The sequence below is a fragment of the Etheostoma cragini genome, chromosome 7 (assembly GCF_013103735.1).
Source record: "Etheostoma cragini isolate CJK2018 chromosome 7, CSU_Ecrag_1.0, whole genome shotgun sequence".
Taxonomy (NCBI): domain Eukaryota; kingdom Metazoa; phylum Chordata; class Actinopteri; order Perciformes; family Percidae; genus Etheostoma; species Etheostoma cragini.
Window position 1 is genome coordinate 16,298,961 of NC_048413.1, and position 24,452 is coordinate 16,323,412.

General features: G+C 40.9%; 3 protein-coding genes across 11 annotated transcripts; 1 reads left to right on the top strand and 2 right to left on the bottom strand.

The window, feature by feature from the left end:
- Nucleotides 1-141: 141 nt before the first annotated feature.
- nfyal (nuclear transcription factor Y, alpha, like) lies at nt 142-8,376 on the bottom strand. 9 transcript variants are annotated; one of them, XM_034877340.1, is made up of 10 exons: nt 8,183-8,376; nt 7,331-7,432; nt 7,035-7,118; nt 4,885-5,031; nt 3,782-3,913; nt 3,582-3,684; nt 3,309-3,478; nt 1,694-1,867; nt 1,132-1,245; nt 142-919 (listed from the first exon to the last, which is right to left on the bottom strand). In XM_034877340.1, exons 2-10 carry the CDS (start codon nt 7,409-7,411, stop codon nt 854-856), a joined length of 1,071 nt encoding a protein of 356 aa, XP_034733231.1. In that variant the 5' UTR covers nt 7,412-7,432; nt 8,183-8,376; the 3' UTR covers nt 142-853. The 9 variants fall into 9 exon arrangements, with proteins under 9 accessions (XP_034733231.1, XP_034733230.1, XP_034733239.1 ...); XM_034877339.1 differs by having other exon boundaries at nt 7,032-7,118; XM_034877348.1 differs by lacking the exon at nt 7,035-7,118 and having other exon boundaries at nt 1,132-1,242; nt 3,327-3,478.
- A 677-nt stretch (nt 8,377-9,053) lies between these two features.
- ngrn (neugrin, neurite outgrowth associated) lies at nt 9,054-10,793 on the top strand. The gene is made up of 3 exons (XM_034878005.1): nt 9,054-9,524; nt 9,625-9,735; nt 9,842-10,793. The coding sequence occupies exons 1-3, from the start codon at nt 9,277-9,279 to the stop codon at nt 10,425-10,427; spliced, it is 945 nt and encodes a 314-aa protein (XP_034733896.1). The 5' UTR covers nt 9,054-9,276; the 3' UTR covers nt 10,428-10,793.
- Nucleotides 10,794-10,847: 54 nt separating this feature from the next.
- On the bottom strand, nt 10,848-24,452 carry sort1b (sortilin 1b). The gene is made up of 20 exons (XM_034878000.1): nt 23,826-24,452; nt 22,285-22,344; nt 21,978-22,051; nt 21,791-21,887; nt 21,543-21,704; nt 21,089-21,162; nt 20,205-20,254; nt 19,623-19,750; nt 18,461-18,605; nt 18,053-18,208; nt 17,046-17,152; nt 16,763-16,865; nt 16,505-16,676; nt 16,124-16,314; nt 15,807-15,996; nt 14,995-15,111; nt 14,253-14,361; nt 14,022-14,134; nt 13,768-13,897; nt 10,848-12,836 (listed from the first exon to the last, which is right to left on the bottom strand). The coding sequence occupies exons 1-20, from the start codon at nt 24,096-24,098 to the stop codon at nt 12,822-12,824; spliced, it is 2,466 nt and encodes an 821-aa protein (XP_034733891.1). The 5' UTR covers nt 24,099-24,452; the 3' UTR covers nt 10,848-12,821.

The window sequence follows — 24,452 nt, forward strand, 5'->3', positions numbered from 1 at the left end:
TTTTTCCCATTATAAAAAAAATAAAATAACATTGCAAAAAAATCTATTATCTACATCAAAAAACAAGACACTTCATCGGACTGACCAATGAAGAATTAACTACAGGGATAGAATTTGTAATGTAATGAAACAGTCATTTTCTGCCTACAAACACTATGTGTAAACACAAGATTGTATATAATGCATCCACAAAATTGGGCAAATTAGTAAGTACATCCAATACACAGAGGGGAAGAAAAGAATTTCTGTACAATATCTTCACATTAGCTTCACATTTCAGTTTTTGCTCAGTGGACACAAGTTGGACTTATGATGCTGAGTCCAACCCCGACAGTACATGGGTTGAAAAAAAATGAAATGTCAAAATACAGGGCATCACATAAAACATATGACACCAATGCATCATGAGTGTCTCTGGGGGGGGGAAAAATCTGTACCATTTACAAAACATTTTTAAAGCAACAAGTATCCACTGGAGACACATTCTTTTCTTTTTAACAGACCAGGGTCTGACGTGGATTCACAGCTGATATTTGCTCTGAGTGACTAGTCCTGGTAACTCATAACACCATGCATCATTATTGTATAAACAATTACTTGTGAAAATTAAAAGCTGGTCGCCAGCGCTAAACCAGATCAACTGAGGGTAAAAGCATCTTCCCTTTCAGAGAAGACAAGAAAAGTCCACAGACTCAGCAACCACATGGTCCGCTCCCTGGAAGACCAGTAAAGGAGAGAAGAGATAACAGATGAAACCCAGTTGAGGTGCTGTAGTTTGGTGTACTTTATGATGGCAGATCAGGTTAGCTGGGGTGAAGAGTCTCAGGCAGGGTAGAGTTCACAGACAGAAGTGCTATGAGACTCGGATCATCTGAGCCACAGTCTCATCTGCTGCTGCCTGGGCTACCTCCTGCTGTTGCTGGAAGAAGAAGAAGCATCAGTGAGATTACCACAATAACTTATGATGGGTTTTATTCCAAAATCAGAGATATGAGATATCACCTATTCAAACAAAGTGATACCTAACTCGTTACAAAAAAAAAAAAAAACATTTACAGGCTTGAGTCAGTATATATTTTTCATTACTGAGTGCTTATGTGGGTGTTGTTTTTTTTGCACACAGATTCTTACCTGTGCCAGAGCCAAAGCCATTTCCTCCTTGTCCTTAGGTGAAAAGAAACGTCCTCCATCTCCTCGCTTGCGCTGCATAGCGTGACGGTGGCGAGACTCGTGTAGGTATTTCTGCTAGAGTGAAAGTGTATGTATAGTATTGGACAGTTTGACATTGTAATTACATCGTGCCACCTATTTGTTTTGCATTTTCGGCCTTTAATCAACAAGGCAGGTTAAGATAGGAAAGGGGAGAGAGAGGGATTGACATGCAGGAAAGGGCAGCGAGTTGGACTCAAGCCCAGTGAAATATGATTTTCTACTGCCATCATCAATGACCTCTTATCCTTTACAGGTACACAGGGGGCTAGAGTCAATCCCAGCCTCATGCAGCTGTCCGCTCTTCATTTTGGCTCTCACCAAAACCCCAAAATAAAATCATGGATAAACAAAATAACTGAGTAGCTGGCGGAGAAAGGAACAAGGGCTTAAAACATGTCCACTTGCATTTAGCAGGTAGTGAGAAAGAGAAGTTTAAAGTGCCTGTTTGTGTGGTGTAAGATAATGAGCGCTATCGTCTTACCCTCCTTTCCTTGGGGATCTTGCCCTCAGCCTCCAGCTTGGCACGGGCCTGTCTACGCTTCAGGATGCGGTGGTACTGTTTGGCATTAACATACAGAGGTTCCTCCTCGAGCATCTCAGCCCCTGGCAGCGGAATACGCTGCATTGTGGGAACTGCACCACCTCCAGGCACCATCTTATAGAGGGACACAAACAGGGACACAATGTTTTGAGTCTCTGGCGTGGAAAGCATACATGTATATCAGCATGCTGCCGCAAACGAAAAGTTACTGTGCAAATACAGGTGCTTTCAGTCATTCCTTAGTCATAGTCCTTTTCTACAGGCTGACGCTGGGTGGAGTTATGCTGGGAATTGCATGAGGTCACCAGAAATGCTGAACTAATAAGAATCATAAAGGTGTGAGCTGTCTCGCCCTATCAAGTGCAGCAGAGGTGAGGGAGATGTCAATCAAACAGTCTGTTAACGCCCATCCAGTCATAAGAAGACGTCTATTCAGGCAAAATAAGTGAAAATACCAATGTGGGTGGACAATAGTGTTAGGGGCTTTAAATTAACAGTAATGTACAGTAAATTGAATGGCTCGGTTTAACAAAACTAAAGTTAAAATTTTCAAATGTTAATTTTGTAAGCTTTTCAACAAAATTGACCAATTCAGACAACAGAATTAAGAAACAGCAAATAATTAATGTATTCTTTATGGTCAAAATTTAATTCCACTAAAATAAAAGTACATTACTACCACATTTCTAGTTAATGGCTTAAAAAGGCAAATTTATTGATTGAAATACTGAATTTGGTGCTCTCAAAGAAATATTGCGCAACTACTTTACACTAAAATAACAGTTCAAAATCACTTTGATGACTTGTAATAGGGACAATGGTTCCTCTGTCATTCCTACCCTGAGCCCAGATCGTCAGATGTTATTTGGTGAGTAAGTATGATTTCCAGGGAGAAGTGTGTAAAGCTTTGTTTGACAATAACACTGGTTTTAGTGAAACTGGATCATATTTTATAACAAAACTGTTTTCTGTTTTTCCCTCTGATGGGCCCTGGGATCCTCTCCTTGACTCTCTATGATTTACAAAGTTTCCTGATGAATAGAAAACTTTAGCCTACTTGTTGATGAAATAGTGCTAACGTAACTGCCGTCAGTTAGTTAGCTCAGTTCACCTTTCTTGCCATGACTGAGAGCTCCGAGCACCAAGAGAGCGTTGATGTTTACACAGCACGTACCGGATCTTTGGACCGCTGTAGTTTAGAATGAAACTGGATTTAGCAGCCTCTATGCACATCATGGCAGAGGCAAAGATAACAGCCAAAATATTCTATCCCGATATAGTGCATTTTATACCTTGATAACAATGTATTTCACAATTTAGCATTTTTCCAGTTCATCCACTGTATTTTTTTGGACATTGCAATACAATTTTATGATTTAAAATAATTTTAACAATATATATTTATGTCAGCTGTGTATAAGTGAATTACACTCCGAAACTGCAGGGGCGTCAAATCGCAAAGAATCCCAATATTAAGCAATGTTGCTTTAAGTGACCTCCACCACACCGCGTAAGACTAGATTTAAAAAAAGAAAGGTAATAAGATGTTTGATACCTCAACACAAGGTCTTACCATGACCATTCCACCTGCATTGACCATGTTGCCCGAGACGGGCAGGGTCACGGTCACAGTGCCTTGGCCGCTGTTAGTAGTGTTGGTGTTGGCACCCCCTGCCTGTACAATCTGGGCACCTGCCAGGCTGGCAGCTGGAATTGTGATCATTCCTGTAAACGGATTAGCATCACAGTTTATGTGAAAAATGACAACTCAACAGTGCTCGCATTTATAAAATCTACAAAGCAGGAAGCACAAAAAAAAGTAGTTTACCCTGCTGCAGGATGGTACCATCTGCATTGACGGGCTGGTATACAATGGTCTGTCCGTCAGCTGTCTGTGCCACCTGTTGGCCCTGCAAGCTGATCTGCTGCCCCTATGCAGACACAAGTAAGGAGAGAAGACACTCAGTAAACGTATTAATAATAATTTGAGTACATGGATGTGTCAATGAACTGATCACAATTTAAAACCTGGTTCTGTCCAGCAGTGATGGCTGTCTGGGGCTGCTGGATGATGATCTGTTGGGGCTGACCCTGCTGGCCCTGGAGCTGAAGAGTCTGACCCCCCTGCAGCTGTATCTGACCCGGCTGCACCAGCTGGATCTACACATGGCACAACACACATATTCAGGAACAACCCGGTCTTGTCTCATTTACATTGGTCCGATACTGATAACAGTACCAGAAAATTCACGGCACACATTATTTTGACACGTGATTAATGCACATGCGTTCTGTGATTTTGGCCCTTGGCTTCTCTGTAGTCTTTGAAATCAGGAATCAACTGAGCCCCGCTGAGTTAACTTGGGGTCACAGCACATTATTTTAACCCAGAGTGGGAAATTCAGCTGCATGCTTTGACTGTTATGAACACAGGGGAACGATTGCAACATGCATCGGCCACGCAACTCCCGTTTGGGCATATGCCTTGCGTCGCACATAGCCTCTAACAAGCCATATTTATAGTTTCTCTCACACATTTTATTTTTGTGTCACTCTGTTTTTAACCCCCTTAATAGAAGGGAATGTTTTGGGTTTTCGTGAGCCTTTATTTTCCCACATGTGAGGTTTAACACAATTAAATCATTACAGTTAGCTGACCCATGTAATTGTACAGTGTGTATGTTGCTGTAACGCACAAGGTTCATGGTTTTGTGTTGAGCTGCTTAAAAAGACGGGATGTTTAGTTAACCTTAACAAGTAGGGCTGGGATTAAATAATCGATCCTCCAACTAAAATCAATCTTTGAATGATCTGATATTGATTAATAAAATCCTCAAATCAATCTTTTAATGTATGCGTATTCACCATGAATGTATAACTTGCCACAATTCTTTTGGGGGGTAAATTCTTAATGTAGACATGAACAATGACGTTTTTAATATCAAGGCTAAATTGGTATTTTAACTGAAATTTCCATAATCTGAGTGACTGATATCAAATTGAAAATGTAAATTCATCGGGACCTTGTGAATTGGAATAACCCTATTGGTATCCATTTGTCAACAGCAACATGGAAAACATAATGTTGGACAATTTGAATCTTATCTAGTAAACAGAGCCTTTTCTCTTACCTGCTGTAGCCCCTGTGCTCCAGATACAGGGACCTGCATGATGGTTTGACCCTGACCCCCCGACATAGCCTGCACCATTATGGGTTGTCCTGATGATGTGATGAGCTGCCCACCACTCACCTGGACCATCAGAGGCTGTCCTTGGACCTTCAGAGAGATACAGAAAGATGTTACAGTACCACTGGCAGTGTTTGCTATCTCAACATCACTTACGTGTCACTCACAAGACTGCAAGCAAATGGTGTCAAATCAGGAACATCCAGCATACCACATCATGGATACAAAAACAATTGATGATTTGAGTAATTTCTGTTTGGGAGTATACAAATGTGAAACCAACCAGTTCCATAGTAAGTACAAACTGTAGCCTACATGTACAGTATATTCCCAACAGTTTGTGTCATGAAGTTGGGCTCCAATTGCAAAATAGAAGCCCTCCATATTCAGTGGTTTTGTATACTGAAATAATGCTGCTTAGGCCTGCATGATTAATCATTATAAAATCATGATCTCGATTCACCCTGTTCACAATTTAGATTTTTTTTTTTTAATGACTTTGATTCTCATTTAATTTTACGAGCCAAATGCATCACAAACGCTATTACTTTCTTCTGTAAGGTTTTAAACACAGACTGTATTAAATAGGTTTTAAAGAGCTCCCAAGCGCTGCAATGCTCTTCGCTTCATTGAAGCCTCTATGTTTACAGGCTTGGTGTGGTGATGTGCAACATTCTATAGGTGCCAAATCTATCTTTGGTACTGACAAATTGTTTTGTTTTGTCATGGTCAAAGAAATTGTGGTAGAGAATAGTGATATTAATTCTAAGCAAAAAAAATGATTAATATAAGGCCTACTGCTGCTGAACTAAAAGTTACATGAAGTTCAGTTCAACTTGAAATACTTAAAGGTCCAATGCCATGGTGCTCTTTGGATGCTTTTATACAGATCTTAGTGGTCCTTTAATACAGTATCTGAAGTCTCTGTCACAAAATTCAGCTTTGATGCAGAATTACAGCCACTAGAGCCAGTCCCACAATAAGCTTTCCTTAGTGTGTGCCATTTTGGTGTCTGTAGTTTTTGAGGAGAAAGGGGGAGGGGCGGCGGGGGCAAAGTGGAGGCTGGGGAGGCTGGGGTTTGAAAGCCATAATCTCTCTCTCTCTCTCATGGATGGGTGAAATTCTCTGGGCAGGCAAAGCAGAGAAAGGGGAGGTGACCTTATGACCTCATAAGGGGCGAGAGTCCAGATCAGCCCATCTGAGCTTTTCTTAGGCCCGTTGGAGATGATCCAGGTGTGCACAGAATCGATCACCAGCAATCGCCGCCTATTGCATGCCAGTTAGATTTGTGTCCGACTTGATCCCGAACATCTACTCTGCTGTAATAAAAACAACTGGAGACTTATGTACAAGCTGATATATAGGTCTGATTTATTTTACTAAATTGGAATCTGACCACAGTGTTTCCTTCACTTCTGTTTCAGCCTGAAAGCTGCTGAGAACGGATGTAATCTGTCCAACTTGTGAGCGGATTTTTGTCACTGTCCCCAGCTGTTGCCGCCTGCTCTCGTCCACTTTACAGGCGAGGAGCAGTTCATCTCAAACAAGCCTACTTTCTCAAAGGCAGTGCAGGATACCCAAGGCTCAGTTTACACCTTTCGCCATTTCTAGCCACTGGGGGACCATAGGTAGGTTGGGGGAAATCATATTAGTGTTAAAAATGTTCATTCAGTCATTTCTAAACTAGTAGCAATAACAAAAATATATCGCTAGATAATAAAACGGGACAGCCAGTAATGACTCTGAATGGTGGTGCTTCTGCTAACTAGAAAACACATTCACAAGACACTTTTTTTTCTCCAAATTGCTTTCGTCCTTGTTGGGAAGAACAATGTCTAACTTGAATAACTTGCTTACACAAGCAAGAGACAAACAGTAGTCATGAGAGCACAAGCGGAAACCTGAGGCTGACACACATTACACTGTGCTGAGGAACATGCAGTTCAGGAAGCTGTAAGACATGCTGGGAAGGGAGGATGAACCAAACAGCACACAGCTGGGTCATGAAAAACAGCCCTGGTCGTAGCATGCAAACTTGTAGGCTGTAACACTGTCGTGACTTTGTCACAGGGCGGCGGCGGTGACACCACTACCTGGAGTGTCTGCACCTGCTGGCCTGAGGCAGTCACCACTGGCGCTTCTGTTTGCAACTGCACAGCCGTCACTGTGCCCTGTGTCTGCAGGCAAGGCAGGATAATACAGGACAATACAGTCTCAGACAAGTAATTATCAGGAAAAAATATTGGATCTGGATTCCACTGGAGCGCTTTGATTCTGGGTAAATGTTACCTGTGATCTTAAGAGGGTTTAATTGTTGATGGTATGCCTATGCATTCCAGACTTTTTTTCTACCTCAAAACCAAAAATTTAAAGTAAATCCTGAGCTTACCTGCTGTTGGATCTGTCCATTGGAAGTCTGCACAACTATTTGCTCCCCAGTAGTAGTAGTGGCAGTTGTGTACTGCTCCATAGTTTATTGTCACAACCTGCTCTGGGGACAAAAGAAAGGCACACATTATAAGCTATATTCCGTTAGAAATGTTAGTTATGTATTTGTTAAAGTGCATTAGCCTACAACCTTCTGGATCATTCATAAAAAGCCCAATATATTTTCTACCGATATGTAACTTTAGCAGCCAGAGGCCCATCAGCTTAATTTACCAGGAAAACATATGTAATAAGCTAGCTAGCTATATGTCAAATATCGTCTGAAATTTGGAGGTGATATATGAATCCTGGGTGACATAAGCTAGCTTCTACGGTGGTTTTCTACATGGAGGGTTTCAACGAGGATATTGCCGTGGGAGCTAACAAAGCTAGCGTCAGATAGCTAGCTGAAAAGCGTGACAAATACTAGAAAGCATAACGTTAAGGGAGACTTGCTAGTTACAGGTAAATAGCTATCGTTTGTCCCTATGTCGATTGTTTATTATGACGTTAACGTTAAAATAGCTAGAAATAATTTGCTATGCAGCTTGTGGTCTTTATCAACCACCCCTTTGTCTAAGATTTGATATTTTAGCTAACGTTAGCTAAGGCGTGTCGACCACCAGAAATCATGTTTCCCCACAAGAACCAACACTGAGAACAACAAGGAGTTTTTTTGCAGCTTGGGACGCAGCGGTTGAAATCAAACTGTCATTCGATTTTTCTGCATTTAGCTTGGTTAGTAATTTGGTTGGTCCATGGCAAACCAATCCGTGCTGACAACTACCAATGCCTTCAATCGGTTCTCCCTTACCTTGTCTTCGCTGTCCGGTTTCCCTCTGATTGGCTCTAGTACAGCTCGCTAAAGCCCAATCAACAAAGTGAGCGGACAAAATGGCGCAAATGAAACAACGGCGCCTGTGAGGACGGCGCAGCTGCGTGACACATGAATACAGGGACAGAGTAGGGTGCATAGGTGCAGAGCCCTTGGCGCCCGTCAGATGTCGCGATTTTGTAAAAAAAAAAATTCTATGACAGCTTCCTTGGGATAAATTATTCATACTATTAGGTCTATTTATTCAATTATTTGGAAATTAAATGGCACAAGTGGACATTATATCATGTAATGGGTAATACGTATTGCGCTTCTTTGATCCGTTCAGGTCCACTTAGCAAAGAATTGCACCTCCATTCCGATAGTGGGCAGTATACATCCATGACTGACTTACATCGCACACCAAACGCCAATTTATTTTTCCTAGGATGGCGAAGACATGACCCGCCCAAATAAAGTACAATCAAAGAATTTCTAATCATTAATAACTATATTTGGTAAATTTGGTAAGGGTATTATTCTTGCATAACAATATGCTTTGAATTAACTGTAATAATTTAGGTAGACTATTGCGTAAAAGTTCTTGTTGTATTTCTCTATACAGTTTAAATAATTTACAATAGCTATATCTATATTCCAACACGTTACCATTATCTTATATAGCATCATTCACAAACACAAACGCTACTCTTTAGCAAAATGTAATTCGTTGGGTTTTATTTCTCCACATGAAATGGAAAATAATTGAGTTGGCTTTCTTAACATTAACGGAAGAAACATTCAGGGAGTGACATGGATGCGGGACATGCCTTCGCCATCCTAGGAAAACATATAGGGCTCTCAGTACTCGCGTACCGTTTGAGAGTCATGTTTGCGGAAGTTCATCCACGAGTTTCAGAAGTAGGCTTAGTGACAACAAGCATGGTCTGAATAGGGTCTGTCAGTAAACAGTTTGACTCTTGCACGTGCGTTAGTGCCCGGTAACTTGTGTCTGACTGCGTGTAAACTTCCTTTTTGGCAAAACAAGTTCATGATACAGGCTCAAAAATAGAGGGCACGCTGCCTGTTATAGCATGGCCCGATCTCTGCAGGTCCTCTCCTTCCTCTCCAGGCTTGGTGATCTGTCATTAATGCCCTCAGTTTCTATTAACAGCTGCCGATTTGCGAGCAGAGGAGCCAGCAATGCACGGAAGAGACAGAGCCATGTGCACAGAGACAGAGTATCAAACAGTGCTCCAAGATACAGCGACGAAATGCCTGATGATCAACCTGACCTGCAGGATGCAGAGGAGGTAGAAGACAAGCTCCAGGCCTTGGTTGAGTAAGTAAACATTATTCTAGTGTATACAATAATGTCCGATGCTTTGTGTGTGCTGTCTTTACAATCAATGTGAAAATTAGCCACCTTCCATGTTTTTCAGTGAGGCAAGAAAGGGGCAGAAGAATGTGAAATATCATATACTGAGAAGGCAGATGACTACACCAGGAGCTCCACAGAGGAAGCTTACCTGGGATGCTATTAAGCAGATCAGGTAAATAGCTTTGTTATCTCAGTTTAACCACTCACCCATGTAATAGGCTTGCTTTTCCTGTCTTCTAGCTAATTGTATAATTGATGCTTAACTTGTTACTTTTCAGATATCTGAAGCAAGAGCAGCCAGATGAGTGGACAGTAAATCGTCTGGCTGAGGGCTACTCTGTCACCCCTGATGTCATCCTAAGAGTCCTGAGGAGCACGTTTGTCCCCGCTCCTGATAGAAAAGTCCAGCAGGATGCCAAAGTAATGGCTGGACTGGGTCAGCAGGTGCTGCCTGCAGGTGTCGGGACAGGGCAGGACGGGCTGAAGCTGCCTGGAAACCACACCCCAGCCATACTCCTATCTGGAAGTAGTGAAGATGCAATGGTACCTGTGGCTGACAAGACTTTGATGCTTCAAGGTGAAGGCTCTGGATTTCTGGCTAAGAGTTCTGCCCCGGTTACTCTTCTGTCCACACACTTCAGAGCTGGTATTAGTAAAGATGTCCATGTGACAAGGTCAAAAGAGGACAGCACTTATAACACAAATCCCACAGAGGAGGAAATAGAAGACGAGGAGAGCTGGGATGGACGGCTGTTCACAGAAGAAGAACTTGAAGAGTTTATGGAAATGGAAAAGCCTTACCCTGTTGTGCAAGTTGGGAATGACTTCTTTGATGTAGAGGGCGGCTTTTTGTATAGAATCTGAAGATTACCTGTGTTGTACTACTGGCTAACCCTGTGTGATGTTCAGGTTGTAACAGATAATTACTGACACAAATTAAACTTTAGTTAAAGAGGATCTAAACCTGCTCGCAGCAGCCATTCTACAACCATAATATGTTTTAGGTAACGGATCTCTTTCTAAACACTTTTTTTCAGAGCTGTAAAATATGAATTGGCTGACAAATAGAGGAACATGAATTTATTTGCAAACCCAAAGAAAATTGCCTCAAATATACAGAAGAAACATAGCAGATACAAATGTTACCTTGTATATTTACAGAACCATCACAATTATTAATTTAAGAAAAATGTTACCTTCACTTAATACAATAAACCATCATAAAAGAAATCGCCAAGTGTCTTCCAGTGTATATCTGCTACATAACCCTGTGTCCACTTTTTCCATAGTTTCACTCTAACTTCTGTATTGTGCCAAGTCATGAAACAGAGGATAACCAGGTTATTGTAGACTATTTTTTTTTTTTTTTACAAAGCTCTTGATTTAGGAGAGGAAGTTAACATGCAGTTCAATGGGAGCTCGTATGAAACACGTCTGTCACTGCTCAAGGATTCCTCTTAGGCAACAAGTGCAACTTCGGTGTGTCACTGACAAAATTGATGGAATTGGTTACACATCAGCTGGTATAAATATTATCAGTACATAGATGCCGGCTACACATTGGGAGAGCCTCACATCATATCCTACACCAGGCACTTATGTAACCACGTCCAATTTACTGCACTCTGAACCTGCAAGTCACAAATAAATAAAAACCTGTAGGAAAGACATTTATCTAACAAGGCAGAGAAATAATTGTGCAACAAATGCTTAAAAGAGGGGGGGAAAATAACTGGTAAGACGACGTGATAGAGAGGACAGATCTGTTGAAAGGCTCTGGCCAATCCGGTTAAAGTCAGCAAAACAGCAGTATCAAGATGATGAAAGAGAAATAACAGCAGTTCACTGTGAAATAAGAACCTTTCAATAACCAACAACAGCCATGTCTGTTATCTCTTACAGGCTTCAGTGTTAATTATGCCACAGTTACATGATTTAATTATTTTTACTTATTGCTTCTATTCTTCTATTGCCGAATCACATCAATGTACTCAGTTATCTGAATTTGATGTAAAAATATCTGTAGATATTTACTATTAAACCCTTATTGTTTCAGAACATCTTCAAACCACAATTTGTTACACAAGTTAAAAGTTCATTAAAAGTACAAAAACTGCTCAAATGGTTATAAACATGACTTGTATAAGACTACAGTGATTATTACAGTCTTATCACGTTAATCTTTAGGTCACATTTAGGAAAAATGTTGATCTACAAACCAAGCTTACAAGGGACATTGTGCTTTAGGCAGTTAGAACTGCAGACAAACATTTTGGAACAAATCCTGTCTTGAAACAGACACACTTTACCACCCTATACATTGATGCGTATAATGTTTCACGCAATGACATTTCCATCCATAAAACAACTGGACAAAACTGGATGCGTGAGAGATATTGTGCCAATAGGATTACTTAATGTGCATTGACAACATAATGAATCTAAACATTGTTATTGCTATAAAAACTAATACAAATGGAAACTTCAATTTACGTCTTATTACTTCAACCGTGGTTCTAAATGCCACAAAGTCAAAGTATTCTGGATTGTATTCCAAATATAGATTACAATAGGAGATTTCACAAATCGGGAGGCTGAAAATAACACATTTACATTCTCTTGGCCGTCTGGGGCACAGATTTTGACCAACAAATATTTTGATAAAAAGTAGGGAAGTGGTTTAAGAGAGTTATTAACAAGCTACCAACAGCAATCTTTTTCAAAACCAACTAAATCGATACCAAGTCGAAAATGGCAAAGAAAAATAAGTTTACGTACAAGTGCATGGGAAAAAAAAGGTCAAAGATCTTCAACAGAAGGGAGAAGTATTTCCAGGAGCACCACCGGGTGATGGGAGAGGCAGGACCCGTAATGCAATGGTGGTGGATTTCTACAACTAGCTTGGTGTCAGAACCCATAAGTCTGCCTTTGTCAGCAGTTCAAACTACTGCGTCAGTACTTTGTTTCCTAAATTAATAAGTTGGAGACTTGAACTCAATCAACATAATCAATAGCTGAAGCACAACACTACAACCCCTCCTTCCTCCTCCTCAACTGTGGCATTAGTCACAGAAAGCCTCCGTACATTCATTATACTTCATAGATGACAGCAGAGTGATGCAGACTCTTCTTTTGGTAGCTGAGGCCAAACCTCATACTAGAAGGTGAAAGGAAGAAGGAGCTGGAGACAAGAGTTACAGGAGCAGCGGCCGGCCACAGGGTGAACCTGTTGCTCAGTTGTACGACAGGTTGTGCCTGCTATTCGAGCAGGTCCTGTTTAAAGACAAGAAAATAGCATGCCAATGAAGCCAGAACCACCATAGGTGAGCAAACAAGAAACCATTTTGTTATGTTTCCTGATGTGCCTGACTCGGTTTCTCAAGTGGCCTTGTTGTAGGTGAATTCATGTTTAGGTCATAACTTTGCAGCAATAACATCAAACCATGTTCTGATATAAGCTACATTGCTCTGACTCACCCTTACATTGGACAATTTCTATGGTATTCAAACAGTTTCACTTTTGTCAAAAAATGACATGTGACAGAAATTGTCCAGGGCGATGAATCAGCTATTTTAGCTTATCAGAGCTATTTTGGTATCAGTGGATATGTCGACTACTAAATAACCACAAATTGCAGTAGAGAAATGCCAAGGATCTGTTGCAGTCCTCCCTTCTGCACGTTGACTACCTATTAAAGACACATTCATCAATCACAGCATGTGGTGGGACTGTACATTAGAAGCGGCTTTGTCACTTTTTGTTATTGTTTAATAGGTTGAGAAATTAAGCCCATGACATGCAAAAGGTTTTCTTTCTATTTCACCAATAAACCCAAGAAAAAAAAAAAACACAATTTGTAGGGTCGATTTAGCAATTATACTGAATCAACCAACTAAATTATCCTCTGTTTTTGTTGTTAACAACAGTGGTTCAAGATATTTTTCTTCAGCATCAAGGTGTGTTTCAGATCATTTGGTGTGGCACACATTATTGGGTGAGCTAGATGTCGCCCCGTGGTTTTGTTGTTTACTGTGTCTAACTAACTACCTATCTACATAACATCAAGCAAGCAGCAAGCTTTAAAAATCCACCACATGCTATTTGTTCCACTCCTAAACAATGGCCCAGTCTTAGAAGAAAAACCTGATACCGATGTGTTTATCTTAGCCCAGGTTATGAGTGAGTAAAAGGTATCCACTGTACCTCATCTGAGTCGTCGTGAAACTCTATCTTGCCATTTTGCGTGTGGTTGGTCTCCAAAGGGTCGTCCATCCCGTCAACAGCATTGTCCTCAACATGCTGCTGCAGCACCGAGTACCTGTGAACCAAGAACCTGTCGGACACATTCAAAATACTGTCAGTGTACTTAAAATCATCTGGAAAACACATTTAACACCTAGACATTTACTCTTCTAGACAGGTTTGGGTTATGAACTGGACTATTTGTGGAAACTAACCTGCCACCACAGACATATTTCTTGATGAAGACAACTCCGGCTGCAATGATCAGCAGCATGACAAAGATGACCATTATCACAATGGGTACAGACTTGGAGGAGCGACTGTCTATCTGTAAAAAACAAAACAGCAGACAACAAAAGTAGGTAAAAGTGGATATACTGTAGGCAAACATACAGCACGGATAAATCCATATTCAACATTTTTCAGAAGCAGGAAGCGGTACTGACCAGAAGTTCAGGGCCCACCAGGTCACTCACACACCTCTTACTGAGGTCTATCTCTTTACGCTCGGGCATCTTTCCTCCCTCACATTTATCTCCAGGGATTTTCCTATAGCTGTGGACCAAAGGCACACACAAAGAGTGTATGACAGTTAGTTAGAGGTTTGCAACTGTGACAAAAAAAACTGTGTACTTCTCTTGTTCAAATATGAATCAGTTTATAATTGTTCACAGTTATTATACAAAGTCTTAACTTATGCAAATGTATTCATGATCACAATTACCTACACATAAATTAAGCTGTAATGCTGCAACAGCCTACCCTACCTATTGCACATACTGGATTTTCATGACCATCTGGGTAACAATTTGTCATTTACTATTGTTAAGTCAGTCTGTGTGCAGTGCAGCAAACACAATTTACAAAAATGTCCTTTGCTTTTACGGGCGACATTGACTCTTCCTCATTGAAAACACGGGACTCACTTTCACCCTCATCTGCTATCTCTGACTGACATCTGCATGACAATTACTTCATCACTTGTCTCCTCCGAAAAAAAGAGAAATTCTCCGTCACTCTATCCACCAGAAAACGTGGCAGTGGTGTTGGCTTTGTTCCATATGTGTTTTACACAGTATCTGCTTTAATATTTATATTTACTACACAATTACAGAGAAGTTGAAGCTAAGCGACAAGCAAATGGTGTGACATCCTGGATCAAAGGAAAGGGTCAACACATCCACTTACCCACTGGTCTGCAGTTGTTCCTCATTGCCGTGCAGACAGAACTCAAGCACTTTGCCTTTCAGGTCCGGCTGCTCCACACACTCCGAGCTGTTTTCTTGACGGTAGTATCCAAAATCACTGCAAAGGATCGGAAGATGCCAGGATGGTAAGCAAGCGTGGAAGAAATAGCCTACTTTTACTCTAGTGTCTGTAAATGACAAATCGTTTGGCTCAGTATTTTCACAGTCAATTTTTAGTTGAAGGGAAAATCCAATCTAGGAAACTTTCACACTACTATTCAATACATATTAGGCATGTTCAATGTGGACTCTTCCTCAAGTTGCTCCATTTATTGTTTTTAAAGTGAATCCATTTTGAACAAACACCGCCATGTCAGATTTTGAAGTTAATCACATTTGAATGAGCTTCACAGAGAGGACCTTTACACCAGTCATTTTAAATTTAATAAAAAGCTATCACAGCCAGTGAGCAGTCCCTATCTCAGCGGCTCTCTCAGCACAAGTGACGAGTATACTCAAAGCAGACAGAACTGCATGCTAAACACTAAACAAAAAGCAATAGAAGAGCTGCTCAATGATGGAAATATAAAATTGTGTAAGTTGTTTATAGTGGTGAGACTGCTACATATATTTTGTTTCCCATTTGTGAAGTTGGAGTTCAACGTCCAACATTGCATCACTTCCTGTTAGAAGTGGTTAAATTAATTATTTTGTATACTTACTGTAAAACACTATACTATGACATTTGGCATGTAGCATATGCTGTATATCAATAGTATGTTGTTTGGATTTGGGACACAAGAAATGTCTTACCACAGGAAGTCATCCAGGGTGCACAGACACGGGGTTGGCTGGGTGTTGACCTGATAATCTCGTCCGTTCCAGCAAACAGCGTCTTTCCTGAGACGCAGAAACTTCTCTTTGTAGCCCAGCATGCAACCATCATTGGGGTCACTGAGGTCATCAGAGTGGGCCAACCACTGCACGTAGTCCTTGTGATCACCTACGTACATCAATGTTCACTTTTTACATATAATCTCAAAGAGACCACCAAAAAGTGATAAATCATCCTCACTTTCACGCAAATGCATTAACGTCTGTTGTATCAAACATATTCTCATGTCACTCACAGTCTCTGGTGAGAAGATCCCTGAAGTCAATGGTGATGGAGATCCAGTACTGGCTGAGCAGGGAGTCTCTGTAGCCCCACACACTGACATTCATGGATCGAGCTCCCGGCTCTGATGCCAGCCCAGTAAAGTAGATGGGCTCTTTGGTGAAGGTGTAAGTACCCCAGCACTGTCCTTCATCAGTAGAAAATCTGTCAGGACATTGCAGCATGATCAAACATTAGCATAACCCCAATCAACTTTAAAGTAAAGCCATAATATGTGAGAGGGAGTTGTATAGCATGCAATTTCCATTAAATTCAGATAAATTAAATCACATAAGAAAAAGAAAAAGACTCCAAGCCTCAGCAAATACAAACACCTTCTCTGACTGTAACTCACTTGATCTTGTTGATAGGTTGGGTGGGGTTTTTCTCCACAGCAACCAGCAGCCCTCCAGAGTCCAGAATGGCGTAGTAATGGGGCCCGTCAAGGGCCTTCATCCAGGTGTAACCCCCATCATCAGACACATACACATCAGGCTTCATCACTGAGATGGCATCACCAACACTCCCTTTTAAAATACACAGAAACAGTCAGATGGCAAAATCATTTCACAAAAAAATAAAATTGGTATTATAACTCTGAACTGAGAATTACCATGAGCCAAGATGAGACCCACAGCGTTTGGTTCAGTCAGAGGCAGCATGGGGACGTTCAGTTTCATAGCAATACTGTAGGCTGCGTGGATGTGGAGACTGCACTATGGACACAAACACAAGCGGCATTTGGTATCTGACTGTTTATTGTACCAACACTGTAAAAGTTGGGAAAAACATGACATGAGAAAAAACTAATACTGCCACGATAAATATACAGTTTGTCCTTTTTGGCACTGCAATCCAACTTTAGGTTTCCAGACACACCAGTTTCCTCTTCTTACCTTGTCTGGGTCTTTGGCTGTGGCATCACATTTGGTGTTGTCAGGTTTCCGCAGGGGAACCCATTCCCCTCCCTGATCAAAGGACACCACAGACTGCACCGAATTATCTGGAACAGCAAGACATTATATTTACAGCCAGTCTTAGGCCCTGTTTAGACCTACATGGTTATTTAGAAAAACTGAGACATTTCCCTTCGTTTACACACAAACGGAGAATTCGCCTCTGAAAACGATTCTCTCTAAAAACTCCCGTCAGAGTGGAGATTTGGGAAATCTTTGTTTGCACGTTTGCATGCGAACTGAGACAAGCTGAGGTTTAGGCAGCCGCTGAAGGGAGGAAGAGAAGAGAAGAGAAAGGAAGTGATTTGATGCTGTTGTTGCTATTTTGGGGATTCTGATTGGCTAACGTGGGCTTGAGCTTATCGTTACACTGCCACCTACACGTTTGGCAAGCTCTTGGCGGCATATATACACACACACACATACACAGGTACATGTAACCTAACACTTTTCTGAAAACTGACAGCTGTGCACAATGTTATTTTTAATAGCCGGCCAAGTGTAAACATAGCCTTAAGCATTTAGCCGATTCTCCCATCAAAAAAACAATGTATTTAAATAAAGCTTAAATTCAGTTCCCCGAAATAACAAGCAAGCTGGAGTAAGCCTTGGCAATCATCATGTAACCACAGAATGGTCGTGTAGAAGAGTGGAGGTAAGAAAAAGAGTAGGTTGAAATATAAAGAGAAAAACAGAGGATATTTTAAAAAGAATATACAGTGAGCAGTGGACACGATGGATTGGAGATTTAGCTGGTGATGTGGTATTTCTCAAGCTGTATCAGAAAAACAGCTAATCTAACACTGAACAGCTAATTAAATATTGACTTCACACCCTCACTCCGGTATGTAATGGAGAAGTTATGTGTATGTTTTACTGGGGGTAATTTGAGCACAGGCATGTGTTGTTATTCCTTTATCTAAGCACAAACACATGAATGGAGCTACCTTCTGCCAGGACACTGGTGATAAAAACTCCTCGCAGGGAGGTGACATTAGTGAAGTCTGTATCGCCATTCGTGGTGGTGTAAAGGTGGCGCTCCAATGATTTGGAGTACACAGTGCCCCTGTCATCCGACACATAAATGGTGCCAAATCCGGTATCTGTTGACATAGAAAAGAAACAAATTAGTTCACACATACTGGAGAGAAAATTCAGATGCAGAGTTTCAGAAATGGTTACTTAAAATAATAAAATATATGGAGTTTTTAAGGCGAAAGTTCTCCACATGGCCAAAAATACATGCAATTAAAAAGATTGCATTACATTCTCTACACATGCAAAACACACTGTCCCCGACTCTTAAGTACTATTACTGCAAACAGGTAAGATTTTTAGTTTTTTGATGAACTGACCTCCTGGCTCGTCGACATGCATGAAGACCATGTCATCGTTCGCTCCCAGGATGGAGTAGAACTGCTCGTGACCAACAGGGGGCAGCTGGGCCATGTTCCATGTCTCACCCTGGTCCACTGACACATAGATCATCCTCAAAGTGCCCTGCAGAGAAAGAGGCGGGCAAAATAGAAAAGCAGCGAGAATGACAGAAATTAAGAAAGCAAAAAAATAAAGAGGAAATAATGAGAAAAAAAGAGCAGTTTGGAGGGTTAGACCCCCATGCAAATTAGCTTGCATTTACAAAACCAGGCAAAGGAAAACAAAAGACATTGTGTCGTGAGAGCTATGTGTTTTGAGTTTAACAATTATCCACATGAGATCGCCTTGGAGCGCACGTATAGCAACTATTCCTACATGCTGGGTCTAATCATTTAAGGTAATTTGGTCAGTTGTTGTTTTCTATGAACATTTCCCCATCAGTTGTGATAATTAAAAAGTAGTCGACCCATTTATCTTGCACTCTTATGACACTGTATGGATAGTTTAAAAAAAAGTATAAAGATCAATGCAGCAGAACCAAAAATAACAGATTTTCTATTGCACATTTTTTTCTTCCTTGTAAAAACCTGGAGCCTGCATTACCCACAATTCAATTCAACCACAGACACTTTGGCTGGAGATTTAGGTGTGTTGGGCCAGAAGCAGCTAATGTAGCCTTGAGTTGCTAGCCTCAAGCAGAGACGAGGAGCAGGGTACAGACGTCTGGTAAGATCGCTTTGTTTTTGACTCCCTAGCCCTAATTTTTTTTTCTAGAAGTGTTACTTGTAGACTTCAGCCCAACCAACGCTGACTCAACTGATATCCCTTTATAGCCAAAAAAAGGCTTTATACAACTCACATATGCAGAAGTATTCCTCATGACGTGGAATTCAGTCGAAATATATCCCTATACTACAAAAAATATTTTTCTGATACTAATTTTTGAAAGTCCCTGCCATGAAAACAATCAAGAGGTTCAACACGACATATTTCACCTCACCAGTGCCTACTGTATTTCAAATTGAGTAGACTGAAGCTTTTTCTTGGAAACATAAAAGGTTTAAATAATTGATATTTTCCCTCTGGATGCCTGGTCATGTTTCTGTATCTACTAGTGATATGCACATACTGTGTACTGACCTTGCCTGTCATTACAGAGGCAAAGAGGAAGCGTCCACCCAGGCCAAATGAGTAGATCTTATTGGCGACAGTCTTAATGGTTTTACCATAGTCCGTCGACCTCTTCAGTTCCAGCATTCCGCGATCAGCTAAAAATAAATAAAAAATAAGACAACAGACAACAAAATTATGAAAATGTACAAGTGTGACACAGAGAGATGACAGCTGGTCTTCCTACAGTTGGCTAAGTGTTAATTATGTACCACTAGGTGGAGTCCAGATCACTGAAGTGAACCTTCTGTAGTGGGCAGGAGTGAGAATTGTTCGATTCCGGTTCAGATACACTTAAACCTTTGCTGAAACCATCATTTTTGACCAATCAATGTGTGTGTGACATTAAATCATGTAAAATACAATTCCAGTGGAATGTAATCCTGTGATATTTCCCATGGGTTTTTCCCATGGAATTTAAAATGTTTTTTATTCAACCAAATAAAAATTCAATGGAAAGCAATGTAATCAATGCGCTGCTCATCAGTAATCTACATGTAGGCAAAAGGTACACATGCTAAATTTTCATTTTAGGTTAAAGGGATCACTTACTGCAGGATCCATTCTGGTTGGCTGTAAAGAAGATGGTATTTTTCCTCCCCCTAGAAGCAGATTGGAAAGTATATACATTTATTTTATTATCATTATTAATGTATTTTTGTGCACTTTCCATCTATTCCTATAATGGGTTTTGCTTCATTATAGAGGTAAGCATGACATGACATGGCCTCTCAAATGCAACCAGCATCCAGCCCTGCCCTTTCTAAATATTTACTGTCTTTTGAGTGTTGTGCTTTGTCTTCAAAAAACTCCTGCCCCAGATTAAAATGACCCATTTTCCTTGAGCCTGTTCAGATCAATGTCTTTGGCGTAGTTATGAAAGAAAGACATACAGTTTGCTCAAGTACAGTAAGCTTGAAAACACAGCCTAAAAGATATTCAGAGCTGCCAAGGTTACCAAGTGATACATACCAGGAAGTGCCTCTAAAACCACAAGAGTGTAGCGAGGACTTGATCAAGACAACGCTAGGCAAACAGCCACTGACTACACTGCAATGCAGTTTTACTGCATATTTAACAAGGGCAGCGCAACAATAAAAGTCTATGTGAGAAAATCTAGGGACATGCTTGTCTAAGGTTATCCAAGGATATCGCATATTGATACAAATAACACCAAAACAGTAAAGAAAGGTAGAACTCCAGTGTCTTCAACTACCTGTAATAATTAGCTTGTTGAAAGAACAAAGACTAGAAAACAGATACCATTTCCCTTAGAAAGATCTTTGCTGCACACCAGACCAATAAGAATGGCTTTCTTACACTCATCCCTAATTTCCAAGTATAGAATATTTCCCTGATACACAGACACTTGGGGTTATTGAATACCATTACTGTTTTTTCACTAAGCACCTGACAAAGTTTGTTTTGTCTCTTACCATTTCACAAGACACACCGTGTCGTGGATCTTTTTCCAGTTGCTGCCAAAATCTTCAGACAGCCACAGTTCATACTAACGACAGATGGAAAAAAAAAGATTAGATAATGAACTCGTGTATCAACTGCAATGATGCCCCTGTTTACACAGGTCACACAGATCTTGGTATACTGGAGCTGCCCATAAACACCAAAGCCATGTTAATATGTGTACTCTGTGCAAACAAATGATTCACCTAAGAGTCTTAAACTTGTTGGCCTGTTTTACAACAGGCCATGATTAAAGTAGCTTAGCCTCCTAAATTATTGACAGATTTCCTCATTACTAATCTGAGATACACACACACACACACACAACAGTCCTAGATCTTTGAAATGTGTATAGACAAGCTAACTTACATCCAAAATAATGACTTTCCAAACAAAATATTTAGCACGGTTACATTTACTACTTACGCTGTTGCTGAGGACCAGCAGCACATTGGAATTGTCAGGGTTGTATGTGATCTGCATCAGGGGGTTAAAGGGCAGGTCCCGTGGGGTGAATGTCTCTCCAAAGTCGTCCGAGACAAATATCCGAGACCCAGGACCTCCAGACACTTCTCCAGTCAGGATCACCTACAAGCCAGAGTCCAAAATTCAGACTGATCGAACTATACAAGATGATGAAGGTTCTTTACAGCAGGCATTGCAGAATGACTTACTTTCCCAGATTTGCCGATGGCAATGCCAAACTCTGATCTGATGAAGGTGTTGTTGATTAGGTTGGTCACATCCTGGAATGTCTTCCCGTAGTTTTCACTGGCAGACCAAATAGTAAAAGCTGCATTAAATGCAAATTTAATACAAACTATGGTGTTTTTTTCCAACAGGTGAGATCATAAGTCTTACCTTCGATAGAGTTTGGACTGCCCCAGTTTTATCATGAAGAAGGGCACCTGAAAAGTTGTCAAAGCCAGGATGACCTGCCAAGAAAAGAAGGTTCAGCTTGAGGAAAGTGAAGCATAGAACATTACCTAATGTGAATGAGACCCTGGTGTGAGGCAACTCTTTATGTAATCTTCAAGATTCTTTGCAGGCAGACTACCCTGTCACTTTCATGCAGATGCAGTTCACTGAAAAATCAAGCCAAGTTCGTCCTACTCACATCAGAAAGAGACAACACTGTATGAGAGACAAGTGAGAAAATAACACTCACCCCTGTTCCATCTCCAACCCAGGCCAGCGACACTGATCCACTCAGGTCATTGAAGGTATACTGAGAAAACATTTAAAATACATTAAATACAAACCTAATAATAATCACCAGTTGAGCGGTATTACTAAATAGAAAGGATGAAGTATAAACTGCAGTCAAACCCTATTTGGTAATTTAGCCTCCACAATGTATTTTTGTTTTGACTGGCACCGTGTTTCCTCTCACCACACCATACTTCTGAATGCAGCTACTTAATGCCACCTTCAACGCTGATGTCAAAAAGGAGGTCAGACTTTCACTCTGACAATAGTTTGTGCGAATCCTCTCAATTGAGCAGTGTGGCTCTAGCAAAAGACGTTTGCTTTCATTATCAGAGAGTCCAGCTCCCTGATAGAAAAGTTGATTCCTGAAAAACCCATTCAGTGGCCCATTGTTATTCAACCATGTGAAAATTTGCAAACTGTCTTAGGCAGGTCTCTACCAGCAGCTCCAGTAACGTCGGGGCCTGCAACCGTTACCTCAAGGAGAATGGCGAAGCTGAGCCTCAAGGAATTCAGTCAACTTTAGATTACCAGTATACAAAGACTGCAATGCAAAGTTGATCACATGGCAATGAGGAGCTAGGCAAATAAGCAGCACAGGACTCTACTGAGGTCAGCCTCCTGTTTGTTTTGAGGAAAGCATTGCATGGTTAAGCTGCAATAATTTGGACGTGTTTACTTCCTGGATAAAGTCTCTGCTAAAACAGTGAACTCCATTACACATCTGGTGAGACCAAATAGTCTACACTCCTATCAAGGATTTAAGTAGACGTAAAAACCTAACACTGTAGGCTTTCTCTATCTTAACAGACTCCCTGCTTGCTAACTGCTTTCACTACCACACAAACTCAGCTTTCAATTACAAAATAACTACCACACAGCCAGTCACATGGATCCCACTGGGCAAATTACCCTGTCAACATTCAGGCAGATTCAAGCAGTGGGATCCTCAAATAGGCCTACAGAACACAGCTACTGCATCCTCGAGACAAACAGCATATAGGACAAGGCCATTAGTAGAGCATTTGAGAAGTTGAACCAGTCTGGTAGTGAGTCAGTGGAGCCTGTATATATGTATGTATGTATGTATGTATGTATGTATGTATGTATGTATGTCTTAAAGCATGAGGAAATAGCAGGTGTTACTGTTTCACTACACCTTATTTCACAGCACCAAATGAAGAAATATACATGGCAGTGGTAGTCACTTTTAAGGCCTGTTTGATGTTGGGGAAATGTGTAGGAAAAGACATGACTGACTCTTCAGTCATGTTTTTGTTTTACAGCAGAGAAATAAATCTACAGTGCAATAGGCCCATCTACTTTTATCCCGGGCTTTAGGGCTTAAAGATGAATGGAAAACAACCCATCTAGTTTTCTGAGGGCACTGTGTAGCTGATTAGGCCTATTCTCGTGCAACTGGTTAGCACCTGCGCATCATAGGCTCGTTTAATTGTCAGACGTGCGAAGAGTAAGAAGACCTTATAGCTGGTAACTCACACTGTGGGTGTTGCCTGCTAACTTGGTGTCAGATCCTTGAAGAGCTTTGCAGGAGTCGCCCTGCTCGGTGCTTCTTCGTTTTATATTGTGACCCGGTGATGCAGCCAGCCAGGCAGGCAGAGACCTCTTTACGATGTTCGCAGCTCTGTTGCCAGTGTTTGAACGCTTCAAAAAAACCGAGTGTCCGAAGGGTTCGGATCCCTGCTGAACATCTAAACTGGCCGTGAAAGTGGAAACAAATAACAGCAGGACACAATGCAGCAAAAGTCCCATCCTCGTTGCTCGTGTCTGGCAAAAATAAAAACAAAACGAAGGCGGAAAAAAACACGTCAAAACCAGTCTTTGTTTATCTTGGTCTTGTCTAAAAACTGAAGGTCGCTACAGCTCTGCCGCGGATGACATCAACAAAACAGTAGTCCTCCTGGCGATTATTTCGGGCTTTGAAAACACGGAGCACATTTAAAGCTTTGACTTCCCCCTGTACAGCAGCAGAAAAATTATCAAAACTAAATAAAAACTAACAAAATTTTGCTAAAATGGACCGGAATATTTAACATCAAATATTGCCTTGCAACTCCCTAGCCAACATGATACAGTGTAATGATCGCACAAATTGTGTCTGCGAGT

Coding starts and splice junctions, on each gene's coding strand:
- nfyal (XM_034877339.1), bottom strand. CDS start 7,411: ATGGAGCAGTACACAACTGCCACTACTACTACTGGGGAGCAAATAGTT. Junction 5,032..7,031: donor AGGTGCAGACACTCCAGGTA/GTGGTGTCACCG, acceptor ATCTCTCTGAAG/GTCCAAGGACAGCCTCTGAT. Junction 1,246..1,693: donor AGATCCCCAAGGAAAGGAGG/GTAAGACGATAG, acceptor CTTTCACTCTAG/CAGAAATACCTACACGAGTC.
- ngrn (XM_034878005.1), top strand. CDS start 9,277: ATGGCCCGATCTCTGCAGGTCCTCTCCTTCCTCTCCAGGCTTGGTGAT. Junction 9,525..9,624: donor AAGCTCCAGGCCTTGGTTGA/GTAAGTAAACAT, acceptor CATGTTTTTCAG/TGAGGCAAGAAAGGGGCAGA. Junction 9,736..9,841: donor GATGCTATTAAGCAGATCAG/GTAAATAGCTTT, acceptor GTTACTTTTCAG/ATATCTGAAGCAAGAGCAGC.
- sort1b (XM_034878000.1), bottom strand. CDS start 24,098: ATGGGACTTTTGCTGCATTGTGTCCTGCTGTTATTTGTTTCCACTTTC. Junction 20,255..21,088: donor ACGGTGTGTCTTGTGAAATG/GTAAGAGACAAA, acceptor ATCTGCTTCTAG/GGGGAGGAAAAATACCATCT. Junction 15,112..15,806: donor ACCCTGGATGACTTCCTGTG/GTAAGACATTTC, acceptor GATCCTTTGCAG/TGATTTTGGATACTACCGTC.